General features: G+C 38.0%; 1 protein-coding gene and 1 long non-coding RNA gene across 2 annotated transcripts; one reads left to right on the plus strand and one right to left on the minus strand.

The window, feature by feature from the left end:
• Positions 1 to 4,655: 4,655 nt before the first annotated feature.
• On the minus strand, positions 4,656 to 5,968 carry LOC118563204. Its single transcript, XR_004931098.1, has 6 exons — positions 5,895 to 5,968; positions 5,662 to 5,784; positions 5,521 to 5,586; positions 5,178 to 5,266; positions 4,740 to 4,845; positions 4,656 to 4,668 (listed from the first exon to the last, which is right to left on the minus strand). It is a non-coding gene; the product is annotated as an uncharacterized LOC118563204 (long non-coding RNA).
• Positions 5,969 to 12,349: 6,381 nt separating this feature from the next.
• LOC105921020 (85/88 kDa calcium-independent phospholipase A2) lies at positions 12,350 to 24,808 on the plus strand. The gene is made up of 7 exons (XM_036137379.1): positions 12,350 to 12,466; positions 19,913 to 20,034; positions 21,220 to 21,374; positions 21,469 to 21,520; positions 21,828 to 21,943; positions 22,111 to 22,184; positions 24,509 to 24,808. Exons 3-6 carry the CDS (start codon positions 21,279 to 21,281, stop codon positions 22,156 to 22,158), a joined length of 312 nt encoding a protein of 103 aa, XP_035993272.1. The 5' UTR covers positions 12,350 to 12,466; positions 19,913 to 20,034; positions 21,220 to 21,278; the 3' UTR covers positions 22,159 to 22,184; positions 24,509 to 24,808.
• The last annotated feature ends 1,406 nt before the right edge of the window (positions 24,809 to 26,214 follow it).

Below are 26,214 nucleotides of genomic sequence, written 5' to 3' on the forward strand. Positions count from 1 at the left end.
GAAGACCCAATTTTAACATTAGTAACAGTAGGGTTAAGCTACTTTATTGCACCTCCTGACTTTCACAGCACTGATCATTAAGAAAGGAAAAAAAAACATTTTTATGTCTGTCCACCTTTACAGTGATTAATCTATAAATTATGTGCAGTTAGTTCAGCCCATTTTTTCAGTGAAATGGTAAAAATACCAGAGAAGGGAAGCCATTTGTTACATTTACTATACATTTTACCTTTTCTTTCTTGAGAACTATAATAATCTGCATGTTAAACAGGTATAGTTTTATGCATAGAAAAGGTGACAAAAACAATTATGGTAACATTTGGCATTTTTTATTTACAGGAAGAAACAGAAACAAAATATGTGAGGATAAACACCTCTGTGCCGATCCTCCAAATATTTTTTAATGAAGGAGACCTGAAACTAGCTTTCTAGCTAAACAGGGCCACCATCGTCCTCCTCCTTCAGCTGCTGCCCATCCAGGAGGTCCATGGATGGCCACAGGAGATAGAGGTGCTGGTGACCCTCTGCTGGCTGGCCTGTGGTGCATCCTATAGGGAAACAGCTTGCCAGTAAGATCTCTTACCTTCTTGTCCTTAAATAGAGCCAGCAATGACACACAACTGATACATAGATTATATTAATTGGATAGAAGATTAAGACAAATCAGCATATTACCTAAATTACAAGTTAATTTTATATTTGGTACAGGTCTAGTGGAGGCACGCTACAACAGGCACCACGCCAAGGCTCATTAACATCACTGAGCGTTCCTTTGGTGGTCTGAAGACACGATGGCGTTTCATCTTAAGGGTGCTGGAGGTCCGCCCGACGTTTGCCCCAAAAGTAATCGCTGCCTGCTGCATCCTCCACAATATTAGTATAGAGGCAGGTGACCAGCTGGACGTGGAGGATGAGGAGGTGGACCCAGAGGAGGATATCCAGCGGCTGAAACCAGGGAGCTGCTCCAGCTGGCTGCATGTTTAAGTAAACATGACTACACCTGACCTAATGTAGATCAGTTCTAGTCATGTTCACATGCTGCTTCATTTCTTTTTTTCACCACCTGTGAAAAAACATTAAATAATCATTAAATAATTTCCATTCCAACTATTTTTAATTGTAAGTTTATAGGCATTGTCTATTTGTATAAGATCTTAATCTGAGTTATTTCTTTTTTTAAACCATGTTAGTAACTGTTAATAATTTGTTGAATATATTACACCTTCATTCTGTTCCAAAGATTAAACATTTGTATAAAATAAATGTCTGTTTTTTCATATACTATTATTGCTATTGTTTTCTTTCCCTCTTTCTCCTCTCAATTATTCATGTCCTGACTCAGAAGAAACTCACTTAGATAGGAAAAACATTTATAGAATGTATTTATTTATTTATTTTATATGCTGCTGTCGTCCTAGGGAGACATTTACAATTTATTCCAGCAAGTATTGAGTTAATAAAGCAACACACGTCAGTCAGATAAACACAAAATAAATAAATCATAACCAGCGGTATTATGCACACTACTTTTTTTAATTACGCACTAACTCTGTAAACAGGCCACATAGGGAAGCTTAAAAGTATAATGTTCTCGCCTCAAACGATCTTAAAACGTACTTTTGAACAACAACAGCAGCAGAAAAGGGAATTTTTTACTTACCGCTGTGAGCTCTGTTTGCGCTGTCTCAAATCAAGCTGCGGCCGCGGTGCATTCTGGGCAAGCGGTCAGTCTGAAGAACGCACAAGTCTGTTCTGATGCATGCTCGATAAAGAGGGCGGGCGAGAACAACATCCGGGGAATTCGGCGCGTTCTCGATTTATAGATAGATAGATAGCATAATGCTATATGAATTAAAAACAAGGCAATGCAATTTAATGCTCAATATTACCCATCAGATACCGTTTTCCCTGTTTTACAGTGGGGGAACGCTATCTGATGGCCATAAATCTCCCTTCAGATACCGTTTCCTCTGTCTTAAAGTGGGGGAACGCTATCTGATGGCCATATTTCACCCATCAGATACCGTTTCCCCTGTTTTAAAGTGGGGGAACGGTATCTGTTGGCCATAAATTTCACATCAGATAACGTTCCCCCTGTTTTACAGTGGGGGAACGGTATCTGATGGAGACATTTCACCCATCAGATAGCGTTCCCCCTGTTTTACAGTGGGGGAACGCTATCTGATGGCCATAAATCTCCCATCACATACCGTTTCCTGTTTTACAGTGGGGGAACACTATCTGATGGAGACATTTCACCCATCAGATAGCGTTCCCCCTGGGGGAACGGTATCTCCGTTCTTTCAAGAGCACTCCAGTGAACCTGGAAAGACTCACCAATACACCCACAAGGGTACAATACCTGAAACCCACAGTATTCCTCCTTCCCAGTGAAACCTACCTGCACCCTAGTGAGATCAGTTCCTCTCACCTTGCAGGTTTCAATTTTCCTGTAACCTCAAACTAACCATCTCTCTGTCATCTTCTCAGTGTGCATTCAAGCCTGTGAGCTCTTTTCTGAGCTCAGATCCTTACTCCCATTCCCTATTACTGTTTCAAAATAAACACAATTTATCTTATTTCTGTTCTCCTGTGGTTGTGTTCTGCATGTTGGTCAAGAACCTCACATTCACCATGTGACCATTGTTGTCGCCAATCTCATGTTTATTCTCCTTCTTTTCGAAATGAATGACCAGTTCAGTATCATTTTTAAGCATGATCTATATTTCCAACATAAGAAAAACAAAGGAACACAAACAGATAATTGTTAGGATAATATCAAAATTTAACAATGTATTAACTATTTACAAAAGTACAATATTTATTTAACATTAGTTTAAAACTGAACAGATAGTGTGAACATTTCTGTAACTGGTATAAACATAGGTTTTACAAGTGAAATTAAGAAATCATACAAACATGTTTATTTGAAAATGTAAAATAAATCAAATAATAAGTGCTGCACAGTACAAATGCAAAGCTATGAAAGAAAAGGTGTACTACTACGGTAATGTTTCATGTTTAGGCTCCTAACAGGCTTCACAAGTAAAAGTTGATGATGTGTCTGGACATCCCAAGCAAGCATGGTGAAACCACCTCGCGCACACATCACAGGATATTTGCAGAGCACAAAAGTTTAGATTCACTGTAATATTTCATGTGTCATGTTGACAGCATATATCAAGTTTGAAGTACAATTTTTCACATAATATTTTCAAATTTTAACACGTAAAAGTTTATAAATATCATTCTTGGGACATATATGGCAGATTAAGAGTATTTAATAATCTCAAATTCTATTCTAATTATAGTATTAATGGATACAGATTTCAAATGCAATTAAAATGACAGTGTCATTCTTAAGTTGCTATTATACCCCTACACTGTAGGATACCTTTGTTTTGCTCTTCCACCAGGGTCGCTATTCTTATTTGTAAATCTAAAACTTTTTTGAATTGATATGTAATAACGGGTGAATCACTAGAACTGAGTCATCCGTTTACTGTTTTATTCAAGCAAAAGAGATTCAATAAATGCACAACATCACAGTCTATTTAACTGCTTACTATGATACACCTTCAGGTCTTGTACATCTATAATGCTTGAACACAGACAAACATTGTTCTGTGCCAAGTCAAAAAATGCTTTGTGGGTCAACATATCCAAAAATATTTCAGAATCATCTGCCTTCTGTCCATTAACTCTAAATATATGTTGTTGTATTAAAACAAACATAGAAGTTGATGTTTGTGTTTTGTGCCATCTGACATAAGGTCAGTCTCACTAACTGACAATCCCAAAGAATGTCTTAATGTGTGGTTCAGTCACAAATGTGGGCTCAAATTGCCAGTAAAGCTTTGTGGAACTCCTTAGCCAGCACAGTCTGTAGACCATGAGCTACACATAGCTGTTTTCTTGTGCCTCTGATATCTTATTTAAATGTTTATTAATCGTATGTGTAATAGATTTTTTCATTGTAAATATTGATCCTAAAGTGTCAACATTTTCTAAAACACTATATTTGTAACTGTGTTTACCCAAATAATGGTCTTATTATCTTGGGAGTCATCCACCTCTTCATGTCCACAGATGCAGCAGATAGATGTCAAGTCATCTGTAAGGGTGAAAATGTTTAGAAAATAATTGACCACTTTGTGAACATTGGTACAGTCAAGACTGAAGTTGGGTATGTACTGAAGTCAATACACTGAGGTACAAATGTGTGCTTTTGTACACATTTGTAAAATTTTGTACAAATGTGTACAATACTCTTCAGCATTTCTTCCTGTTTGCTAAAATTAAACCTGTAGAGACTCAGACTGTTATAGCCTGATTTCAGAGTCTCGGATGGACTGGCGCTGGACACTGCAATCACTTTAGAGATCAGTTCTTTGGAATTCTTTACAAACGCAGCCATGTCAAGCTCCTCCATGCTGCTCTCCACGCTTGACAACAGCTTTCTGTTGGCCTCCATGCTATCGCCATAGCAACGCATCAGCATATGGGTGTGGTTAAACTGTAAAGCACAGATTTTTTTTTATATTTCTTATAAAAGCTACTTTTGTTAATCACCTGAGGCCTCCAAGAGAATGACTGCAATCTGCCAACGTAGTATTTCCACATCCTTGGGTCCAGCAGGAAAAACAGGCTGTTGTCTTTTTCAACAAACTGAAATACAAGCAACAAACACATAATGCAAGACATATCTCAGGATGATATAAGAGTAAATTTTTTAATACCTTTATGGCAAACACTCCACAGGAATTTGAGTCAGGTTGCAGGGGATGTGGAAGTGTGGTGCATTCCCATCTTGACACATTCATTCCCTGATTCCTCATAAAAGCTCTAAAGACATCAAGGTATTAGCACTTAGCTACTTTAAAAAAATGCTTTACTCCTGTTAAGTTCATGAAAAAGGGTGTGCTCACTTTGACATAAGTTTTTAAAAGAAAATTATTTTGATATTGCGTTCCTTTCCAACTTCCCACAAAGATAAGCATACATCATAGACATTTACTTGTGAATAGGATTTTGGCAATTAGAAAAATTTATTGTTATTGGCTTATATGATATTGAGTCACTGATATAAAATTAAGAAAATATAACAATTACGTCTTTCTCAACAAAAAACAGAAGAAGAATATAGTTTTCTTATAAAAATAAAATATAACGCATACCTTGATATATCTTGGCATTTCCTCAACTTCTGACTACCTTCCCCAAGCGAGTCCAGAAGAAGAGATTTTCTCTGTTTTGGATATATAATCTTGAAAGACAACAGCAGATATGATTAGTTTAACAGCCTTGTACTGCTGTAAAGTAACATGAATGTATGGTACTTGAATTGAAAAATTCAACACATATGATGTGGAGTCACATGTATTGAAAATTTAATCAAAGTTTCAATACACTTTAGATTGTATATTTAAACTTAGATTAAAAAGTTTAATTTTTATAAACTTAGATTAAAGCAAAGGGATTGGAGATGAAATGCATATTCAATGGTATGTAAACACTTACAACAGCAAACCAGTGATGGTTGTCATTAACAATGCCGTATAAAGTTTTGAAGTCTGTGGGATCCCACTGAAGGAATAGAAGTATTGATATCAGAATCTTGCCACCTTTCAAGGCTGCTGTCAGACATTTAAAACTACAAACCTTGAAGCGTGGAAATTTCTTATGCCACACATCAGTCATGGCAAAAGAGTCAATACACATGACTTTCTCAGCAGAGGATGTATTAAGTTTTTTCTCCAAAAGCTTCATGTAGGCATTGATCACCTGGATGAATGGATTGTTGCTTGTTAACCAGCTGAATAATTTGATTGTCATAATATCCATCCAGTGAAGTAAGATTTCATAGGGGGGTAGCTAGGACAATTATGTCTTACCTCGCTCTCCAGTTCCCTTCCTGGTGCTGTTCGACATATGTCCGAGTAAAATAATTTATTAGGACCTATTTTGGACAGAATTATACCTGCTGTAGTGCCATCCCAGGCTTTCCGAATATCTAAAATAAGACATGAAAGAATTATACTTTTACATCTGAAAGTCTTCTGATAAACATGCACATATTAGTTTCTTAAAAATGTGTACAAAAGCATACATTGTTCTACTTTCGCACAGCCAGATAGTGTTCTCACACCAGGATCCATAGCTGCTTCCATAAATTCAGAGGCAGAGTAAGGATCCACAACAGGTGGAATGGTGGAGGCAGGATCTTCTGCAGGCTGGGTGGTGACGTCTGGATCCACAACAGGTGGAATGGTGGAGGCAGGATCTTCTGCAGGCTGGGTGGTGACGTCTGGATCCACAACAGGTGGAATGGTGGAGGCAGGATCTTCTGCAGGCTGGGTGGTGACGTCTGGATCCACAACAGGTGGAATGTTGGTGATGTCCTGTTTTTCTGTTTTTTTAAAGTTATGTAGAATTTTGGGTTCTGATTCCAGGAATATTTTCAGTTGGTCTGTGCTGATTTTTGGCAAAAAAGCTGTTTTTGATTGGAGGTCTGCACTTTTGTTGTTTATTTTTACTATTGTATAAGGACCGGTCCAGTTTTGTTCCAACTTCCCACCCTTTCGCTGTTGGCTCCTTACATTTTTTCGTAAGACTCTGTCTCCAACCTTGAATAGTCCTGATGTGTCTGTTGCTGTTGACTTGTATTTGTTTTGAACTGTTTTGATGTTATGGTGTACTAATTTGAAGATTTCATCCCTTTTTTGGATGGACTCCAACACAGACTCCTCATCTAGACTCTCTTCAATTTTGCTGTCAATCTGAGTTGAAAAAAAAAAAAAAAAGCATATATATGAAGGATTCAGAGACATTTGCAAGGTGTCTACTGTGTAACATTAGATATGTTAGATATGAAAACATACCTGGGAGAGAAATATTTACAAAAAACTTTGATATGGTTTTAATCCCTAACTAAAATAATCAGAAAAACATTTCATGTGTTTAAAAACCAAATAAAATGAAAATGTTGGACGAACTTTGTACATGGAATGTGAATTATCTGAACTTTCACTTTATTTTTTACAAAACTGTATATTATAATTACTTTTTTGTTGACACTTTGGGTAGATAAACAGTGCATTGTATTATGAAAGAAAGACCACCACAGTTATCACTTTACTTCATTCAGAAATAATTTTGATTAAAGAGTTAAAAGTAAATGTGACCTAAAATATTTTCTTTAAATCTAGGACACTGAATGTAGTATATAATACTGAGCGATGAAGTCATGTCTCACCAGAATATTGTCTGGAACCTCGCATGGGAGCCGAGCCTCGGTTCCAAATAGGACAAAGAATGGTGAAAACTTTGTTGTTGATTGTTTTTTGGTTCTGAGACCAAACATCACAGCTCCAAATATTTGTCCCATGTGTTCGGCCTCTCTTTGACAAGTTTGCACAGTGATCTAAAAAGCAGAATGTTATAATTTGATAGCAAAAGTAACTGAATGAGAACCAATCCAGTAGCTACTAGCGCGAAAAGGGATTCCTCTCCTACAGGCAACTGAAGGAGAGACAAAGATCATGCTAACATGAACAATTTTTAACTTCAAAATAAATAATTGCATCAACAGTTTATGGAGAGGACTGTAAGGGTAGTTGATCTATTTTTTATGTAATAGCTGACATCTGCATATAACCACATTGCCAAAGAGGACACAGTCTGTACATAATGTTCATACAGAATATAAAAAAGCCTGCACTAAAGTAAAAAAGAAAAATAAGTAAGAGCAATAAAGTGATATTATAACAATTTAATTACCTTTGAATGGTCCCATTTAGTTTTTCATCTAAACCATTTGTTTGTGGGTGATACGGAGCACAAAGGCTCCGCTCAATGCCCAGAGTTCTGCATAGCTCTTTGTTCAGCTGATGGGAAAAAATAAGAAACAATTTAAAAGTTTTCCATTAACAATAAATAATTTTGATCAATAAATAAACATAACTAAATTTTGCTTAAAAAGATATTGCATCCCACACCAATACAGTTCACTATAAAGTATTTAGCAACACACCTCATTAACAAATTCCTTCCCTTGATCAGTGAGGATTCGCTTTGGAGCCCCAAAGCGATAAAAGAACTTAATAATGCACTGGGCAACATCAGCTGCTGACTTTGATGTCAAAGGATAAGCCTCCGGCCATTTAGTAAAATAATCAACCATCACGGCAATGTATTGATTATTATCATCGGTTTTCACAACCTTCCCAATAAGGTCCATACCAATGAGTTCAAATGGTTTACTCACCTAAAAAAGGAAAATAAAATACAGAATTACACATTTGAACAGGGATAATAAAAAAAAGTTCATGTTGTCTTTTTTAATTTATGTAAATTACTTCAATCGGGATTTGGCGTTTTTCCTGCTTTATTGTCAGCGCACCATGCTGGCACTCTGCACACTCTCTGACCTGAAGAACAAACCTTTGTTTTATTAAAATGAACATTATAAAAAATCTGTAATAAGCTAACAAAATACTTACATAATCTCAGACACTACATAGATTAATATGCAAATAAACATAGCTGTTAAAAAATTTCTTTGAAAAATGTCTTTTTTTAAAAATCTTATTGTTTGTTATTAAAACTACAAAGAACTACTTTCCGCTACAACCTATTGCATTATGTTGAACACCATTTTCTAACTTCTATATGTGTCGTATTAATGACAATGTACTCGTCTATGTGAAAAAGTAGTGTAAAAATTAAGTTAAATTTAAACATACTTAATCATACTTTTATTATGCATAATGACAAGTATATTTCAAGTATACTTAGAATTAGTTTACTTAAAGTGTGACATTTTAGAAATACTTATTTTGTGTTTAATGTGTTTAAGTTTGATGTAATTAGTATTTAAGCACTATTTAAAGCATACTTCAACTTAGTTTTTTCGGACACACTTCAGTAGAAGTAGAGTGTACTTTAAGTGTGCTGTTTTAAATGTACTTAAAACGCGATTTATTATTATATTTTCATTTTAGTATTTTTGTTATTGAATTAGATTTAAGAAATAATTTGAATGTATTTTAAGTATATTGTAAATACATATTTAACATATTAGTGGTGTGATTACAGTATGCTACAAATACCAACACATTCTCTAAACAAGTACACTTTGTAGTTAGTTAATATCTTTGATTATTCTGCTTTGCCACGTTCTACATTACATGCTTCACAAACATCAGTACTGAGAACATATCAGGTATCATAACGCAGAAAGGTCCATTTACAACACTTTAAAGGTGAAACTAATTACATTTTGCTTTCAATATATTACCATATCGGTAACACTCAATTTGAAGGGATGTGCATAATACTGACATGACACTATCATAAACACAACCCCTTTTCATTCAACTTTTAAAGCAAATTCTCATTAAGTGTCATTATTTACTGAATGACAGTTCAAGATATGTTCTTACCAGTTGTTATCTCATGTTTATGGCAGTATCATATCAGTCTTATGCACATCCCATCAACTAAAGTCTTAGAAAAACATATACAAATACAAATACTTTTTTTTCACCTGGGCTGTAAAGCAGTGTGCTATAGTAATAAACCTGTCATCATATTGTCATTGTGAGACTTGTTTTATATAAAAAAATACATACCCATTTTTCAATATCTTTGGTCATGCCAGGCCAGTAGAACCTCTTGGTGATCTCGTGTCTTGTTTTAACAATGCCACAGTGGGCACCGAAAGGACTGGCATGGAACTCTTTAAATATTTGTTCCGCTTCCTCTGTTAAGGTCACTACCTTGCGTTTTGAATCACCGCATCCTTTGCAGTAATACAAGACTCCATCTGTAGAAATATCACATGTTAAAACACACACAAGCACGTGCGCGCGCACACACACGCACCCACCACCACCACCACACGCACACACACATAGTGCCAGTTCTCCTGGCTAACTAGCAGATCAGCCAAAAGACGGTTTGCTGACAAATAAAGTTGAAATTTTAAAATAAAATTGGAAAGGTAACTAAGTCGATATACAAAGCTTGTCTCAATGCACAATAATTTGCCCTAATTTTTCGATAAATAATACTATTACTTTGACTACAATTTCAAGTTATATATTGGTAATGGGCTACTTGAAAAATGTTAATGGAAATGGTCTCAAAGAAGGTAGTTGTCTCAAATTAGGTCAGGAAAAGATTAAAGACTTTTTTCCCCGCTTGTGCATGCGAGGACTGAGGAAAACGTGGAGGACTATGGCAAACGATCCAAGTTTTACGGGTGTGGGTCGGTTGGACCTCATTTGTAAAAAAAAAAATTGATTTAATTTTTGAAAATGTAATTACCGTGAACTGCGAAGTCAACTGCCCGACGCCTTATCTTGTATTTTTGAGTTTTAGACGAGCCTTCAGGGTATCTTCCAAAGGATAGATATTGTAAAACATTGCCAAACATTAACGGGTCCATTTCTTGCAACTTTTCTCAATGTCGCGCAATTTTCGAAGAAATTGGTCACAAAGACAGTATGCAGCTGTGCCAGTGTCAATCGATGTGAATGCACGTGGTTAATTAACCAATTTACACGTGAGAAAGATTTTGACGCAATCGCACGTAGTTTCATTTGCCGCGCCCCAGGGGATTGACATGTAACAGCACCAGGACAATCCTAAACATTATTTGGAATCAGTCTAATCAACGTAATATCCAATGAAGAAAAACAATAAAAATATATATCTAAAAAGAACATTTTTAAAACTTTATATAATTCCATATGATGACATATATAAATAGTTTTATGTCAAGCGCTATACAGCCTCCATTATAGTAATACTCATAAAAACAAACTGATGCTGACCTGCTGAAAGTTTCAATTGTGCTGTGTTCTGCTACTCAAAGGCTAAAGCACACTTCATACGGTGATGGTAAAACATCAATTAGTTAGTTACTTTTGCTTGGGCCCCCAAATAAATTCCTTAAGAGTAAGCGCGAAAATGTTCATAGTTTGTAGCAAAGGTTGCGCAAGATTATTTTTTTGTTGTACGTAAAATAAAAAAATTAAAAAAATTGTAATTTATGGTTATCAAACAAAACCTGTTGTATTTCTCTGCGAGAAAATTTTTGAAATCAGGTAACATTCCACTAAATGATGTGATTAGAACACGGCAGAACTCTGATCCTGATCCCACACACACTTCCCCTTGGTGTGAGAAAAATCTCACTGAAGCGGATCAACTGCTGGACGCTCAAAGGCCTGGTCCGTTAAAGGGTAAGAACAATTTCTCTGACAGAAATTGTTCTTAGTATGATTAATAGCGATCTCCGGTATGTTCTATGTGCGTAGTTGAAGCTGTAACTTGGAACTGTCTGCGCGCCTAGATGCGGGGGGGGGGGGGGGGGGGGTTCGTTATCTAATGGGTAACGTTATCTGATGGGTGAAATATGTCCATCAGATAGTGTTCCCCCACTGTAAGACAGGGGGAACGCTATCTGATGGGTGATTTTAACATAGGGGGAACGCTATCTGATGGGTGAAATGTCTCCATCAGATACCGTTCCCCCACTGTAAAACAGGGGGAACGTTATCTGATGTGAAATTTATGGCCATCAGATAGCGTTCCCCCACTTTAAAACAGGGGAAACGGTATCTGAAAGGAGATTTATGGCCATCAGATAGCGTTCCCCCAATGTAAAACAGGGAAAACGGTATCTGATGGGTAATATTGAGCATTAAATTGCATTGCCCTGTTTTTAATTCATATAGCATTATGCTATCTATCTATCTATTATAATTACAATATATACAACATATTATAATTATAATATATACAACATATATATATTATAATTATAACTATAACATATATTATGTATAATTATAATATATATATATATATATATATATATATATATAACATATATTATGTATTATAATTATAATATATGTATAAAATATATATTATTTATTATAATCATAATATGTATAACATATATATTTATTATATTTATTATAATTATTAGTATTATTACTATTAGTTTCCCGCAAAAACGTGAAGAAAGTGTGACAACTTTGCCGAAACATGTTGTTTGAGCTTTCACAGTGTCCGTAGTTCCTCAGACAAGCGCGCCGAACAAGCGCGTGCTTTCTCAGTGCTCATCACGAGCACGCGCCTATTTTGCCGCGTGGGCGGGGCGGAGCGGCAAGAAGACGAAGGGGGAACCGTATCTGATGGGGAAACGCGGATTGACGTAACACCGGTGCGGCTGGTAGCGGTTCCGCGGTGGACGAAAGCTTCTGCTGCGGCTTGCAGGGCGGCCCCGGGTCACGGAAGCGTAGCTTCGCCTCCAGTGCTGCGGTGGAGGACGTCTCTGCGGCCGTGGCGTTCACGGTCTGCTGGCTGCCATCGGCGCTGTCTGCCCCGGCGGTGCTGGACGGTGGTCCACCCCTCGTCTGGATCCGGGTAGCGGTCCCAGGCCATCCCGAAGGTGAACTCATTAAATAAACTATATAATTACCTAGGCTGACTGTTACTGACTGCTATATAAGTTAATAAAAAAATTGATAAATGAGGACTCAGCTTCTTTTTCGGCTGTTTGCCGAAACAGTCCACGATTGGTCAGAAAAATAAACAATTTGATGGCCTGCGCAGTGACCACTACAGTCTGGACAACTGGTTCTGCTTGGACACTGCTGCTGCCATCTAGCGACCATTTCAGGGACTACAACAACAAGCACTTGTTGTAGTCCATTGCACCAAGATGTCGGAAAAACAGCCGTAAACATTCGCGACAATGTCGGAAACAATAGACTATGTACAGTATTTACAGACTTTACAATATTTACAAGTATGTACAATAAAAATAGGCTATGAGTCGCCCTTATGACATTTTTTGCTGTAGTGATGCACATTAAAAAGTGTATATATTAATTTATTTATGTATATTTGTACATTGTTTATTTATTTATTTAAATGTACAGTATTTATTTATTATAAAAATCCAGGCATAGGCTGGATCAATAGGGTTCAGGGTGAGGCCTTTAACAGGTGAAATTAGGTTTAGACAAGGACTCCTAGGTTGAGTTTAGGCATCCCAACCCTAGGAAGTTGGGTTTAGGCCAGTACCCCCTATGAAGTTAGGTTTAGGCAAGTACCCCCACTGAGGTTAGGGTTAGTGAAAGGCCCTTGGGTAGGGGCAACAGATGAGGGGTCAAAGTAAGACCTGCTGGGGGTAGAGGGTTGGTTTGAGGCATACCACAGAAGTTTAACCACAGGCTGGAGGAACCCACATTAAGAGGTAAGTGAGGGGAGATGATAATAACCCGTTCTTTTCTTCCTTTTGACAGGAGCTGGACCACCATGAAGGTCGTCCAAGAGGGGGAGGGTTAGGGTTAGGGTTAGGAAAGAAGGGACGAGCCTGTCCCCAAAGGGGAACAGGGGCTGCGCGGTCCTTCCTCCAAAACGTTCCCATACCTCACAACCTGCCAGCTGTCACCTGGCCACATATTTTATTTTTTTATTTTTTCTGTTGCACAATTTGCAGTCAGCTTTGTTATATAGCCAATAACGTGTTTTAGGTGTGTTTGTAGGAAATATTTGTATATATCAATCTGTTTTTTTATGTTTTTTTGTTTTTTCAGAAAAAAATGGATGAAAAAATTTTTTTTTAAAAATAAAAAATGCTTTCTTTTTTATGAAATTAATGTGTGCCAAATCCGCAACGTTTTGACCCCTCTCTTTTTTTTTATACATTTGGATTTTTAGTGTTTAACCAATATATCCACCTTCTTTTCCATTTTTCCTTTCAGTATCGGTCCATAATGGGTTGCTTTGAAGGCCTGAAATTCTGACTGAATGCCAATTGTGTTTAATGAAATGTATTATATTTGTGTTGCCAAATTTGTGTAGCTAATGTGTTTTTTGTTTCTCCAATATATTGCTTTCCACATTTTGAACAAATAATGATGTATACACAATTTTTTGATTGGGGATAAAATGTCTGTTTAATTTGGAATATTGTTTTATTTGTATGGTTTTTTACAAAATTTATATTTTTGAATATGTTTTCTAGTATTTTGGGCTTTGTTGTAGTGGTTCGAGCTTTGCTCTTACTAATATGTCTTTCAAATTTTTATTTCGCCTATATGCCAAGATAATGTTGAAATCTTTTAACAATTCATGTTGTTCAATGTGTTCTCGGTAGTTGTTTTTAATATGAGATTTATTTTTTTATTCAATGTGGAATAATGAATTACAATTGATTTGTTTTTGTGTCTTTTGTCCTTTTTCATTAAATGTTTTAAGACATTGTCATAAAAATGTCCTAGAATAACCTATATTTCTTAATGATTGAAAAAGAATTTTAACTCCATTCCTGAAATCTTTTTCTGTTGTACAAATCCTATGAAACCTAATTAGTTGTGATTTAACTAATCATTTGAAAGTATGTTTAGGGTGAAAACTTGTTTTGAATAAAAGTGCATGAGTGTCCCTTTCATTGAAGAAAACTTTGATATCAAGTTTCTGGTTTGTCATGAAATTTGCTCCCTTATATATTGTTGTGTCTAAAAAATCAATAGATTGTTTGTCAATAACATATTTTATTTTGATTGACGGGTCGTGTCCATTTAAAATTTCTACAAATTCTTCAAAGTCTTTTATGGTGAAAGTCCAAATACCTAAAATATCATCTAAATATCGTAGGTAGTGAAGAGGTTTCTTAAAAAAAATTTTAGTGCTTCCTTTTCCCAATTTGCCATGAAAATGTTTGCGTATGCTGGAGCAAATTTTTTACCCATAGCTGTTCCCTTTATTTGTAAAAAATAGTCCCCATTGAATTCAAAAACATTTCTTTTTAGATTTATTTCAAGTAATTCTAAAATTGCTTTGTCTGGTCTTTTGGAATCTGGGTATTGTATTAATATTTTTTTAACACATTCAATACCAGCCTCAATGTCAATGTTTGTATATAGACTGCCAATGTCCATTGAAAAGAAAAATTCATTGTGTGGAATTTTAAGTTGTTTGACCAAATTTATGAAATAAGTGTCTTTGATATGTGATGGGTGTTTGGTGGAAAGGGGGTTCACAAAATAATAAATAAATTCAGCAGTTTGATACGTTTCGCTACCACAGTGTGAAACAATTGGTCTCCCCGGTGGTTTTTTATATGGGATTGTCCATTTTTGTGGGTCTTTGTGAATTTTTGGTAAAAATTTAGAATCTCCTTGGTCTTGGTGTTGTCTCTCCTTTTAATGTATTTTTTTTGTTTTGCATTTATGAATTTTTCTTTGTGTAGTCTGTCCAAAATTTTATGAACTAGGGGGACTGTGTTTAAATATATGGGCTGTTTGAGTTTTTTATAATAATTTGTGTCATTTAATTGTCTGTTTACCTCTTTGATATATTGTTGTCTGTTTAAAATTACAACTGTACTTCCCTTGTCTGCTGGTTTTATGATTATGTGTTTGTTGTTAATCAGTTGTCTTAATGCTTTTACTTCTTGTTTTGATAAATTGTGTTTTTCTTTGTAGGGTCTGAATTCTTTTTTAATATCTTCATTGTCTTTATTTATCAATTTAGTGACTATTTGTGCTAATTTATCCAAAGTGGAGACCAATTAGACGGACCAATAAATGGTATTTGTTCTTCAAGATTAGTATATTTGTAATAAAATGCCAATTTGATTTTTCTATGATAATTTTGGATATCTAATTGGAGTTTTGTTTTGAAATTTTGTTCCTTATTAATTGTAGGGACAAAAGTCAAGCCCCGGTTCAAAATGTGCATCTGGGGTTTCGTTACCGTATTTTCCCGACTATAAGCCGCTACTTTTTCCCCACGCTTCGAACCATGCGGTTTATAATGTGGTGCGGCTTTTCTGTGGATTTTTCATAACCCGCCAGGGGGCGCTTTAGCAGAAAGTTAAAAAAAACGAGACGGTAGGGAAGTCAAAGTTGGAAATCAAAGAAGAAGATAGCGCTAATTTTTATTTAGCACTTGTAAGCAGCAGACACGACGGAGAATTTTATTCAAAACCATACCCACTCATCATGGAAACAGCACGAAGAAGTTCTTATGATGCCGCTTTTAAGTTGAAGGCCATCGATCTGGCAGTACAGGAAGGGAATAGAGCTGCCGCACGTAAACTTGACGTGAATGAATCCATGGTTCGGCGCTGGAGACGGCAGCGGGAAGAACTCATCCAATGTAAAAAAACCAGAAAGGCTTTCAGAGGACATAAAAGCAGGTGGCCTGAACTTGAAAATGTTCTTGAGGACTGGGTTAACACTCAGAGAGCAGGTGGCCGAGGTGTATCCACCGTGCAAATCCGCCTGAAAGCCAAATCAGTCGCCCGCGAAATGAATATTGAGGATTTCAACGGAGGACCGTCTTGGTGTTTCAGATTCATGAGAAGAAAGAACCTGTCCATTAGGGCGCGAACAACTCTCTGTCAGCAACTCCCCCCAGACTACCAGGAAAAAGTAGCAAATTTCCGACAATTTGTTAAAACAAAAATTGCGGAGAACGCCATAGGACCAGACGATATTATAAATATGGATGAAGTGCCATTAACATTTGATCTGCCGCTGACCAGGACCGTGAACAAGACAGGTGCGTCATCCATTATGGTGAAAACCACCGGTCATGAGAGAACTCATTTCACCTGCGTCCTGGGCTGCACCGGCTCTGGAAAGAAGCTTCCCCCGATGGTGATTTTTAAGCGCAAAACTATGCCGAAAGACCAACTCCCGAAGGACATAGTGGTTAAAGTCAACCAGAAAGGATGGATGGTTGAAAGTCTGATGAAGGACTGGTTAACGGAGTGCTACGGAAAGCGCCCAGGAGGATTTTTTCACCGTAAAAAGGCGCTTCTTGTTTTGGACAGTATGAGGGCCCACATCACCGACTCAGTGAAAGCTGTCATCAAGAGAACCAACTCAATTCCTGCTGTGATTCCTGGTGGCACGACAAAGTTTTTGCAACCTCTGGACATCAGTGTGAATCGAGCGTTTAAAGCAGCACTCCGGAGTGAATGGGAGGCTTGGATGACGAGCGGCGAAAAATCCTTCACAAAAACTGGCCGCATGCGAAGAGCATCATTTTCTGATGTCTGTCAGTGGATCCTAACAGCGTGGAGCAGCGTGAAGGAATCTACGATCACCAACGGGTTCCGAAAGGCCGGACTGCTGCGTGAAGAGGGCACCGCAGCTTCAGAGCCAGCTTCCCCCCGGGATGACAGCGACACGGAGAGCAACTCTGATATTCACACAGAGAAGGTATGTGAAGAAGCTCTTCTGATGCTGTTCAAGTCCGACACTGAAGAAGAAGACTTCAGTGGTTTCAGTGCGCAGGAGGACGATGAATAAATAAATCAATAACTTTTCTGTTCTGTTTGATCAGCACTTTTACTTTTGTGCTACAGTCTGTTCAGTTGTGTTCTGTTAAACGAGGTACCGGTAACCATTTCAGTTGTTATCAGCGGCTTTTACCCCGGTGCGGCTTTTATATGTACTTTTCTAGGTTTTTTTTAAAACTTAGTGGGTGCGGCTTATATAGAGGTGAGCTCTATAGTCGGGAAAATACGGTAATTTGAAATCTTTTGCCAGAACCATTACATTTTGAAAAGAAAAGGGCTGAGTCGCCCCATTCCCCTCCTTTTCCAGGTTTACAGGGCTGTGCAGTTTAAAACCCTCTCCCAATGCTCCATTTCTTTTGCCGTATTCCTTTGTCCAATGAATATGGTAATTTTCAGTTTTAAACTTTGATCAATCCAGTAGCGGAATGAATGACATATTTTTTTCAATGTGTGCGTTGAGAATTTGTAGCATCTCCTGTTCTTTTGTTTGAAGGTTTGAGGAAATGTTAATAAGGGGAATCCAGAGTTCCGCAAATGGAAATGCTCTTTTTGCTGTTCTGAGTGTTGATTGCATTTCTTTTACCGCTGTCTCCTTCGCCCTTTGTTCTCTACTGTTTATGCCAAATGAAAGTATGACTTTCTCCACCCCACTGTTTTTTATGACCGCTTTTTCCAAGATCGCTCGCGCATGGCGAAAATTTGCCCCTGAATAGCTCACTATTTGTAGATTTTGAATGGAATGATCTGGCATCCTCACGATGTTAGAATCTCCTATGATTAACCACTTTTCTTTCACTTCCAATTTCCACTTAGTCATCTTGTGGTCTGTCTGTGTTTGTTCACACTGAACATTTTTGTTGTTTGGGACAATGGACTCTGTCTTAGATCCCCTTCCTTGTCCTGGTCAGTAGTTTCTAGTGAGATATGTGGTTGTTCTTGACTGTCCTGTGTCAAAGGAGTTCTATCCTGAGAGCGGATCGGAGAAAGAGGAGGTGTCTCATCTTGATGTACATCTGTCATTTCCAGATCAAAAGAAATTTGGGGGAAAAAAGTATTTTTGGTTGAGAAAGTTGTTCCTCTTCAATTTTTAAGAGAGGGTGATCTTCCTATATTGTGCATGGGTTTTGTCCCATAAGTTGTGGTCTTTATCTCTGCTCCTTAGGAGTTTGGTCGTTTTGAGCAGTATCATGTGGCTTATTTGGTCCCTCTTTTTCATTCTCAGTCATTGTAGACACTGAAACCCTACAACCAGGTCTGTCTGAAATGGCTTCCACCATAACTCTATGGCGTAATCCTGCTTGTTTCTGTGTTTGTACAGTTTGTGTTTGTTCCGTATTGTGTATCTGTACAACTGTCTGATTTTTCAGTACATGTTGCTTGTTCTGTTGTTTGTGTGACTTCAATGTCTGTTTGTTCCAAAGAACATGGGTTAACTCCCCCGGGACGTTCCCGTGCTGTGAGCAAAACTTCTGCATGGTCAATGGAGTCTTGGCTGATTCGGGGAAGATTTTTCTTAGCCCATCTTGTAGCCACTCCAAAAGCCACTCTCCAATCCTCAGGAAGATCTTGCCTGAGATCTGTAAGAATATTGTTCAAAGTAGCTGTGTAGTGATCTTCCAAAATCACTATGGTGGTATGTCTCCAGTTTTTGGCATTACCCACTATCATTTCCATAGTATTTTCTGTAGGGAAAGCTGGCTTGATCATGGAAGATAGTGTATAAAACATCCGTGAGATCATTGCTGGATCATCTTTGTCAGGTCTCGGAGTCACACTCCGCAAGTGATGGACAGTTTTGATCAGAGAATAGAGCTTTCAAATTGTCTGCCCAAATTTTTGGTCAGCCGGTTTCTGATAAACCTGACGTCTGTCTGTGTTGTGTTGTTTGGGAAAAAAATCTAACTGATTGACTGGTGTTGTTCCCCCGAACCACCGATGCATACGTTCTGGTTTGGGGTCTGACAAAATTGGTGGAACGTGAAGGAGGAGGCACAGGCCGGTTAGGAAAGAAGGGACGAGCCTGTCCCCAAAAGGGAACAGGGGCTGCGCGGTCCTACCTCCAAAACGTTCCATCTGCTCCTGCACGAGGATGAGGACGCTCTCTGCGTCTTTTCCCATACCTCACAACCTGCCAGCTGTCATCTAGCCACATATTTTCTTTTTTTGTTGCACAATTTGCAGTCAGCTTTGTTATATAGTCAATGTGTTTTAGGTGTGTTTGTATGAAATATTTGTATATATCAATCTGTTTTTTTATTTTTTCATAAAAAATGGATGAAAAAAAAAATGAAAATATAAAAAAATGCTTTATTTTTTATGAAATTAATGTGTGCCAAATCCGCAACGTTTCGACCCCTCTGGGACTTCTTCAGGCAAGGGACACTAAAATAGAGAGGTCTGTTCACTTCGGCTGTCAGACTAACCCTAACATTTAGGGTTAGTCTGAATGTCCATCAACAACAGATCTCACTTAAGAGATCTGTTGTCATAATTAAACATGTCCTTCTTCTGTAGAATCTGCCAGCATTTAAACCTGTTTTCTCTTTTCTGTCTGTCTGGGGTCATGGTGACCAGTGTGCTAGCGGACAGACATCCAGGCGAGCTCCATATCTTCAGGAACTGTAAACCACCATCTCTGAAGAGGGAGCCCGCATACTCCACCTCCGCAACCTTCAAGTCTCTGACCATCCCACAGGGTACTCATTGGACTTTTAAAATGGCTTACCACTCTTGCGCAGACTTTTAACACCACTAGATGGTAGCAGAGTGAGCGGTTCTCCCACTGAATATGGTTTTGAAATCTTCTCCATCAAACCGCTCTCATGTTCTCAGTTCCTTGTAGCAAGGAAGCCAAGAATAGGATTGTTGCAAAACCCCAAAATTTCTGTGCCATGTTAAATGAACGGACAAGTCCAGTTGTGCTGTTTGAGTGCGAGCCGTGTTGTTGTTGCAGGATGGGAGGATGAGGAAGTGTTGGTAGTAGGATACACAGAGGAGCCGCCCACAAAGCGTAGGAAGGTTACAGACGAAGGTGTGTGGAGAAATAAGCACGAGAAAGTTGAGTTATGAAATCTTCCACAACGAAGACCCTAAAATGTTTTGAAATGTTACTCGTCTCGGTCATGATGTCAGTTTACTGACTTTTTAAACATCTGAGTTTTGCTTTTTACATCTGTAAACTAAATTGGTGTTACTCAAATGGTAATCTGTGTCTAAATAAGTTTATTCCTTTCCTCACACGTATCAAACTTGCAGGAAGTTGCTTCTGTTTGAGGTGACTTGTATAAAACTGTAACGCTGCTATAAGGTTGTTCAACACACTCATTTCACACCAATGAGTCCAGGTTGGATTACTAAAGACGTTTATGTAAATCTAAAATAGAGAAGTGGTATCATTATAAAGGAGGTTTTACAGTTTTGTTTCCTCTTATTTTTATGATTTTGTTAGGGTTAACTTTCTGCACTAAGAATACATCAGAGTACTCAACAGTTCCTAAATGTATTGTGTTCGGCGAGGCATCCATGCTGCACATTTATAATAATAACAACAATAATCCCAATGGGAAAAAAACATTAAAGCACTTTTTAAAATGGCCTGCTAGCCAAGAAGTCAAACTGCAGCAGTGAGATGTTGCACGATACTGTGATCGGCACGGTGCAACCTCCCCATCCCATCATGTTCTTTTGATCTCAGAGGAAACCCCGTTATGGCTGCTGAAACCACAAAAGTGGTTCTTTAGACCCTGTTACACGTTGACTGTTTCTGAGCTGTGGTAGCCGATGTACGAAGAGGACATTTCGTTATCTAGATCTACAGATTCATAAAAAAAACTATGCTGAACTTCTTTTGTCTTAATGTGATCTTTGTCTTTGTGTGTCAGAACAACTCGTCTGGAGAGCTGCCCGCTCCAGCGGTGCTGCCCCCACCTATTTCCGACCGATGGGCTGGTTCCTGGATGGAGGGCTGTTGACCAACAACCCGACACTCAACGCCATGACAGAAATCCACCAGTTTAACAAGTCTTTAAAGGCGGAGGTAGCGGAGTTGCCTGCTGTGTGTTGCTGACTGAGCTTTATGCGTAAAAACGTATTGAGCTGGACTACAGGTGCCTTTTTCTTGTCCCTCTCAGGGCCGTGAGATGGACGTCAAGAAGCTGGGTATAGTTGTTTCTCTGGGAACAGGTGGGTCAAACTGAAAACGGCAAAATATGTGGCTGAAGGCTCGCTTTGTGACGCTGAAACTTTTATTTGTATCCATCATGAATATCTGCAAATTATGATATTATTATTATATCTGATTTAGTAAGACCGTAGCTGCCTGTGCAGCAGCTGCTCTAGAGTGGGATGTACTTTTTTACATTATACAATTAAAGCTGAAAATCAGTTTTTGTTTTCAGGAAGGGAGACCTACTTTCACTTCCTTTTTAATAACCATAAAAACCTAGTTTTTGCGGTTTCATTTGTCATTTGTGCTCTTGTGTGTTTCCAGGTAAGCCCCCTCAGGAGGTGGTGACATCTGTGGATGTTTTCCGGCCCTCCAACCCTCTGGAGCTGGCCAAGACATTCGTAGGCTCCAAGGAGCTGGGCAAGATGTTGGTGGACTGTGTGAGTGCACCACTCTTTATGCTCATTTCTCATCTTCTTTTTGCTTTTAGGATTTTCTTCTTTACCTTCTTTTGAGACCAGTCATCTGATAGTGCGGTTAATTGATAACCAGAACCCTCTGAATAGTTTGTTCTTGTCCCTAATTTGAAATCTCTCTAAATGTGCAGCGTAGGGACTCTGGTAGATGGTGTCGATCATCTCACACCAGGCTCTAGCCCTGTCCACTGCGCAACCATCAAAGGTCAGCTGATCATGAATATGCTGATTTTCTTTTCTTTTTTTTTTTCTTGCATTACCGAGCTCCATCAGATGAAGGTTTAGGTTCTGTACTCAGGATAATTAGGCCGTGGGCCAGAATCTGTACGGTGACTTTTCGTATGAACTGTCAGGGGGCAACTTTCTTCCACCGGGAAAAGTTGCTACACATAGCAGTGATCTCAAAACACCAATGTTCCCACGTTTTCACTTGCACATTAATAAGTTATAGCCAATAAAAAATCTAAACTGTGGCGCTCCGGTCCAGGAGGTCACGTGATTCAATTTTTGCTGCTCAGCCAATCAGATCGCTGTATTGTCAGCTGAGCAAGTTTACTATGTCATCATGGCTGCGCCCGTAAGATGTTTGTATGCATCTGTTTCCAGACGAAGAAAGCCCAATAATAGCATTTTCTGGCGCCAGCTGGCAGAGATCTTGATGGCAAGAAAAAAGAAATAGCCCAGAACATCCATCCATCCATCCATCCATCCATCCATCCATCTTCTAACACGCTTATCCCTGCGTTCGTGAGGTGCCGGTCTCTATAATGGAATTTTTGTAGTAGCGTTATGTGTGAATGCAGTGTGACACATAGTTTGGACTATGTAGCAGCCAGAGTCTGTAACCCAAATCAAATTTCCCTTTTGGACAATAAAGTTAATCTATCTATCTATCTCCAGCTGTCAATGGGCAAGAGGCGTTGTATAAACTGGACAGGTCGCCAGTCCATCGCAGGGCAGAAATAGTCCAGACTTTTGCCCAATTTACTGTGATATCACCAAGACCTGCTGCGCCAGAATAGCACAGGTATTGTGCCAAACGACTTATCCCCGCCAGAATTTGTATCCCCTGCATCAGGAGTGCATTCAACTGGAAGAATGAATCCAGTCAACTCCGCCTCATCTAACCTATTAGGCGTGGAAATGAAGATGTTTTACTTTTCTTAACGAAATATAGCAATGGTGTCGTTACATTATCGTTCAGTTAGTGTGAAAAAAATGAAAATGTAACACTTGTTAGTGCGATCATAAAGGATTGCTAAGTCGGTTAAAACTCGATTGATCACTCTATATAACACGTTATGAGAAAGAAAACGGCTCTGTGGTCATTTCCACATGTGTCACGAAAATATTAGCTTTATGTCATTAGATTATCGCATGTCTGTCTGCTTAAACCAAAAATCCACCTTCCTGAGTTCATCACAGCCGTCTACTGGTTCTCTTTTTTCTTTTTCTTTTCTTTTTGACCCGCATGAATAGATCATATAGAGCGGATTTCACGTGTGATCAAATGAACACTGAATAAAGGTACTGCCAAAATTATCAGATTTAATAAGATTTTAATTGAACCAAGAACATATAGAGATATTAACCATATTAAGAAAAGGAGATATGTCGCTTTTAAAAATAGAACAATGTATTAGGAGTTTAAAAAAAATCTATTTCATTTTATTAGAATGTGATTTAAAATATTTAGACTTCACAAAGCTGGAGGTTAAAACTTTTATTGATTTCAAAAATACAATACAAAATTCTACAAATTCCGAAGGGGCCCATTGACAGCTGGAGATAGACACCGGCACCTCGCGAACCCAACGGGGATAAGCGTGTTAGAAAACGAATGATGGATGTTCTGGGCTTTTTCTTTTTTCTTGCCATCAAGATCTCTGCCAGCTGGTGCCAGAAAATGCTATTATTGGGCTTTCTTCGTCTGGAAACAGATGCATACAAACATCTTACGAGCGCAGCCATGATGAACTGGTGAACGCGCACAGCTGACAATACAGCGATCGGATTGGCTGAGCAGCAAAAATCGAATCACGTGACCTCTTGGACCGGAGCGCCACAGTTTAGATTTTTTTATTGGCTATAACTTATTAATGTGCAAGTGAAAACGTGGGAACATTGGTGTTTTGAGTTCACTGCTATGTGTAGCAACTTTTCCCGGTGCAAGAAAGTTGCCCCCTGACAGTTCATACGAAACTTCTTAAGGAAGCGTCCTACAGATTCTGGCCCACGGACTAAATAGCGATGATGATGTTGAATAAATTGCCCTCGATGTCCTTTGCTTTTAAGTGACACCTCACATGAGACTGCATTTCATAATTAGAAACATATTTTTTTTAAAGACTAACTTTAATGAAGTATAATAAAACCACAAGTAGATTATAGACATAAAAATAACTTGAGTTACAATTAAGCTGCAAATAAAAGGACTTAAACGACACTCTTGCTCCAAAGACTGACAGTTTTATCTGGATATGACAAGAATCTTGCAATTATGAATTTTTGTTGTCCTTTGTTGTGCAGACTGAGCCCCCAGCTCTCTCAGGAGGTGATGCTGGATGAAGTGAGCGACGAAGTTATGGTGAACATGCTGTGGGAAACTCAGATGTACCTGTTTGAAAAAAGAGAAGTCCTCCTGTCTCGTGCAAAAATGCTGCAGCGAGGCCGAAAAGAGAAGGAAACCATAAAGAGGGCCCACAAGCAAAGTCTAAAAATATTCAAGAGTCTACAAAAACTAGCACTGTTCAGAGAAAAATACACAGGAACTGTGGGGCTTCCTGAAGGGTCAGCGATAGTGAGAAATAAAACCACTGTTCTAACGTTTTTCTGACTCGTTACTTCCACAATTCTACTGACATGAATGCAAACGAAGAGACGTTTTAAACCTGACAGAAAACTTAACACTGATCTGTCAAGAAGAAAGACATGCATCATCATTTGACCTAATCACTGACCACGTTCTCCTCTTTACCAGGTTTACAGGTTTTCTATGAACTAATGAAGAGGCGTTTGTACTTTTGTTTGCGTGTGAATACACACAGAGGGTGAAATGTTCACCCAAACACTTAAAATGTTCACCCAAACACCTAAAACACACTCCTTATACTTTTTCCCTCCATACCAATATGATCAAAAGTGACTCTGTTATACCACTGGAGGTTTTCTAGACCATCCCACAGAGCAGCTGTGATCATTTACCAGTTCTGCCTTACGTGTCGGTAACCTTCTCTTTCCACATATTCCCCATTGTATTCACACATTTATAAGGTTATGCAATTAACTTTAGACAAATTATTAAAGCAACCTCCAGAGCGAAGACCAAACTTACTACCTGTTTCCAAATGTTTTTTGTCCTGATCGAACATATGTGAAGTAAAAACCTTTGCAGAAGTAAACTGACCTAAATGTAACAGAACGTAGAACTTGCAAAACATACAAGTATAACAAAGTCGAATAAGTGTTTTTTTTTTCTATCAAATAATGACGTAATTACTTATGTGCTAATAAATTATATTACTACTGACTTAAGTTGTGTTACTAACTGATTTTGTATTAAAATCTTTATTTTGTTAAGAGTTTTCTCTACATTTTGAAACCTGTGACCATAAAGGCATATCAATTGAATGGTTGGAGCACCAAACCACCCTATGGGATATGCTTCTCCATTTTCAGATGATGGATTGAACAGGATTCCCTGAGATGTTCAAAGCTTAGAATATGGTTTTATCACATAACCATGCTTTGACGAGCTCCACAACTTTATCGCCACGCTGTCATCTATGTTTCTTGGTCTTAATTATGTTTGTTCATTAATTTTCTCTAAGGAACCTCTGAGGTCTTCTCACAGAACAGCTAAGTTTATACTGACGTTAAATTACACTCATGTTGACTGTTATTTGCTAATTAGGTAACTTCTAAAGGCAATTGTTTGGACTGGATTTTATTTAGGAGTATCAGAGTAAATGGGTTAAATAGAAAAGTATGCAAAGCTTTTTAATATTTTTTATTTGCAAAAGAATTAAAAGCCAATATTTCATCATAATCAAGCACTATTTTATTTAGTATACTGCGCCATCCATAATGAGATGACAGCATTAAGTTACTCAGTAAAATTTGACAGTATCTTATAAATGATACCTACCTCTACAGTGATTATGTTACTGGAGACAATAATTATATTCAAGTAAGAAATATTGTACATATTGAACATATTGAAAATGTATTTTATC

This window comes from Fundulus heteroclitus, chromosome 5, assembly GCF_011125445.2.
Source record: "Fundulus heteroclitus isolate FHET01 chromosome 5, MU-UCD_Fhet_4.1, whole genome shotgun sequence".
Lineage (NCBI taxonomy): Eukaryota > Metazoa > Chordata > Actinopteri > Cyprinodontiformes > Fundulidae > Fundulus > Fundulus heteroclitus.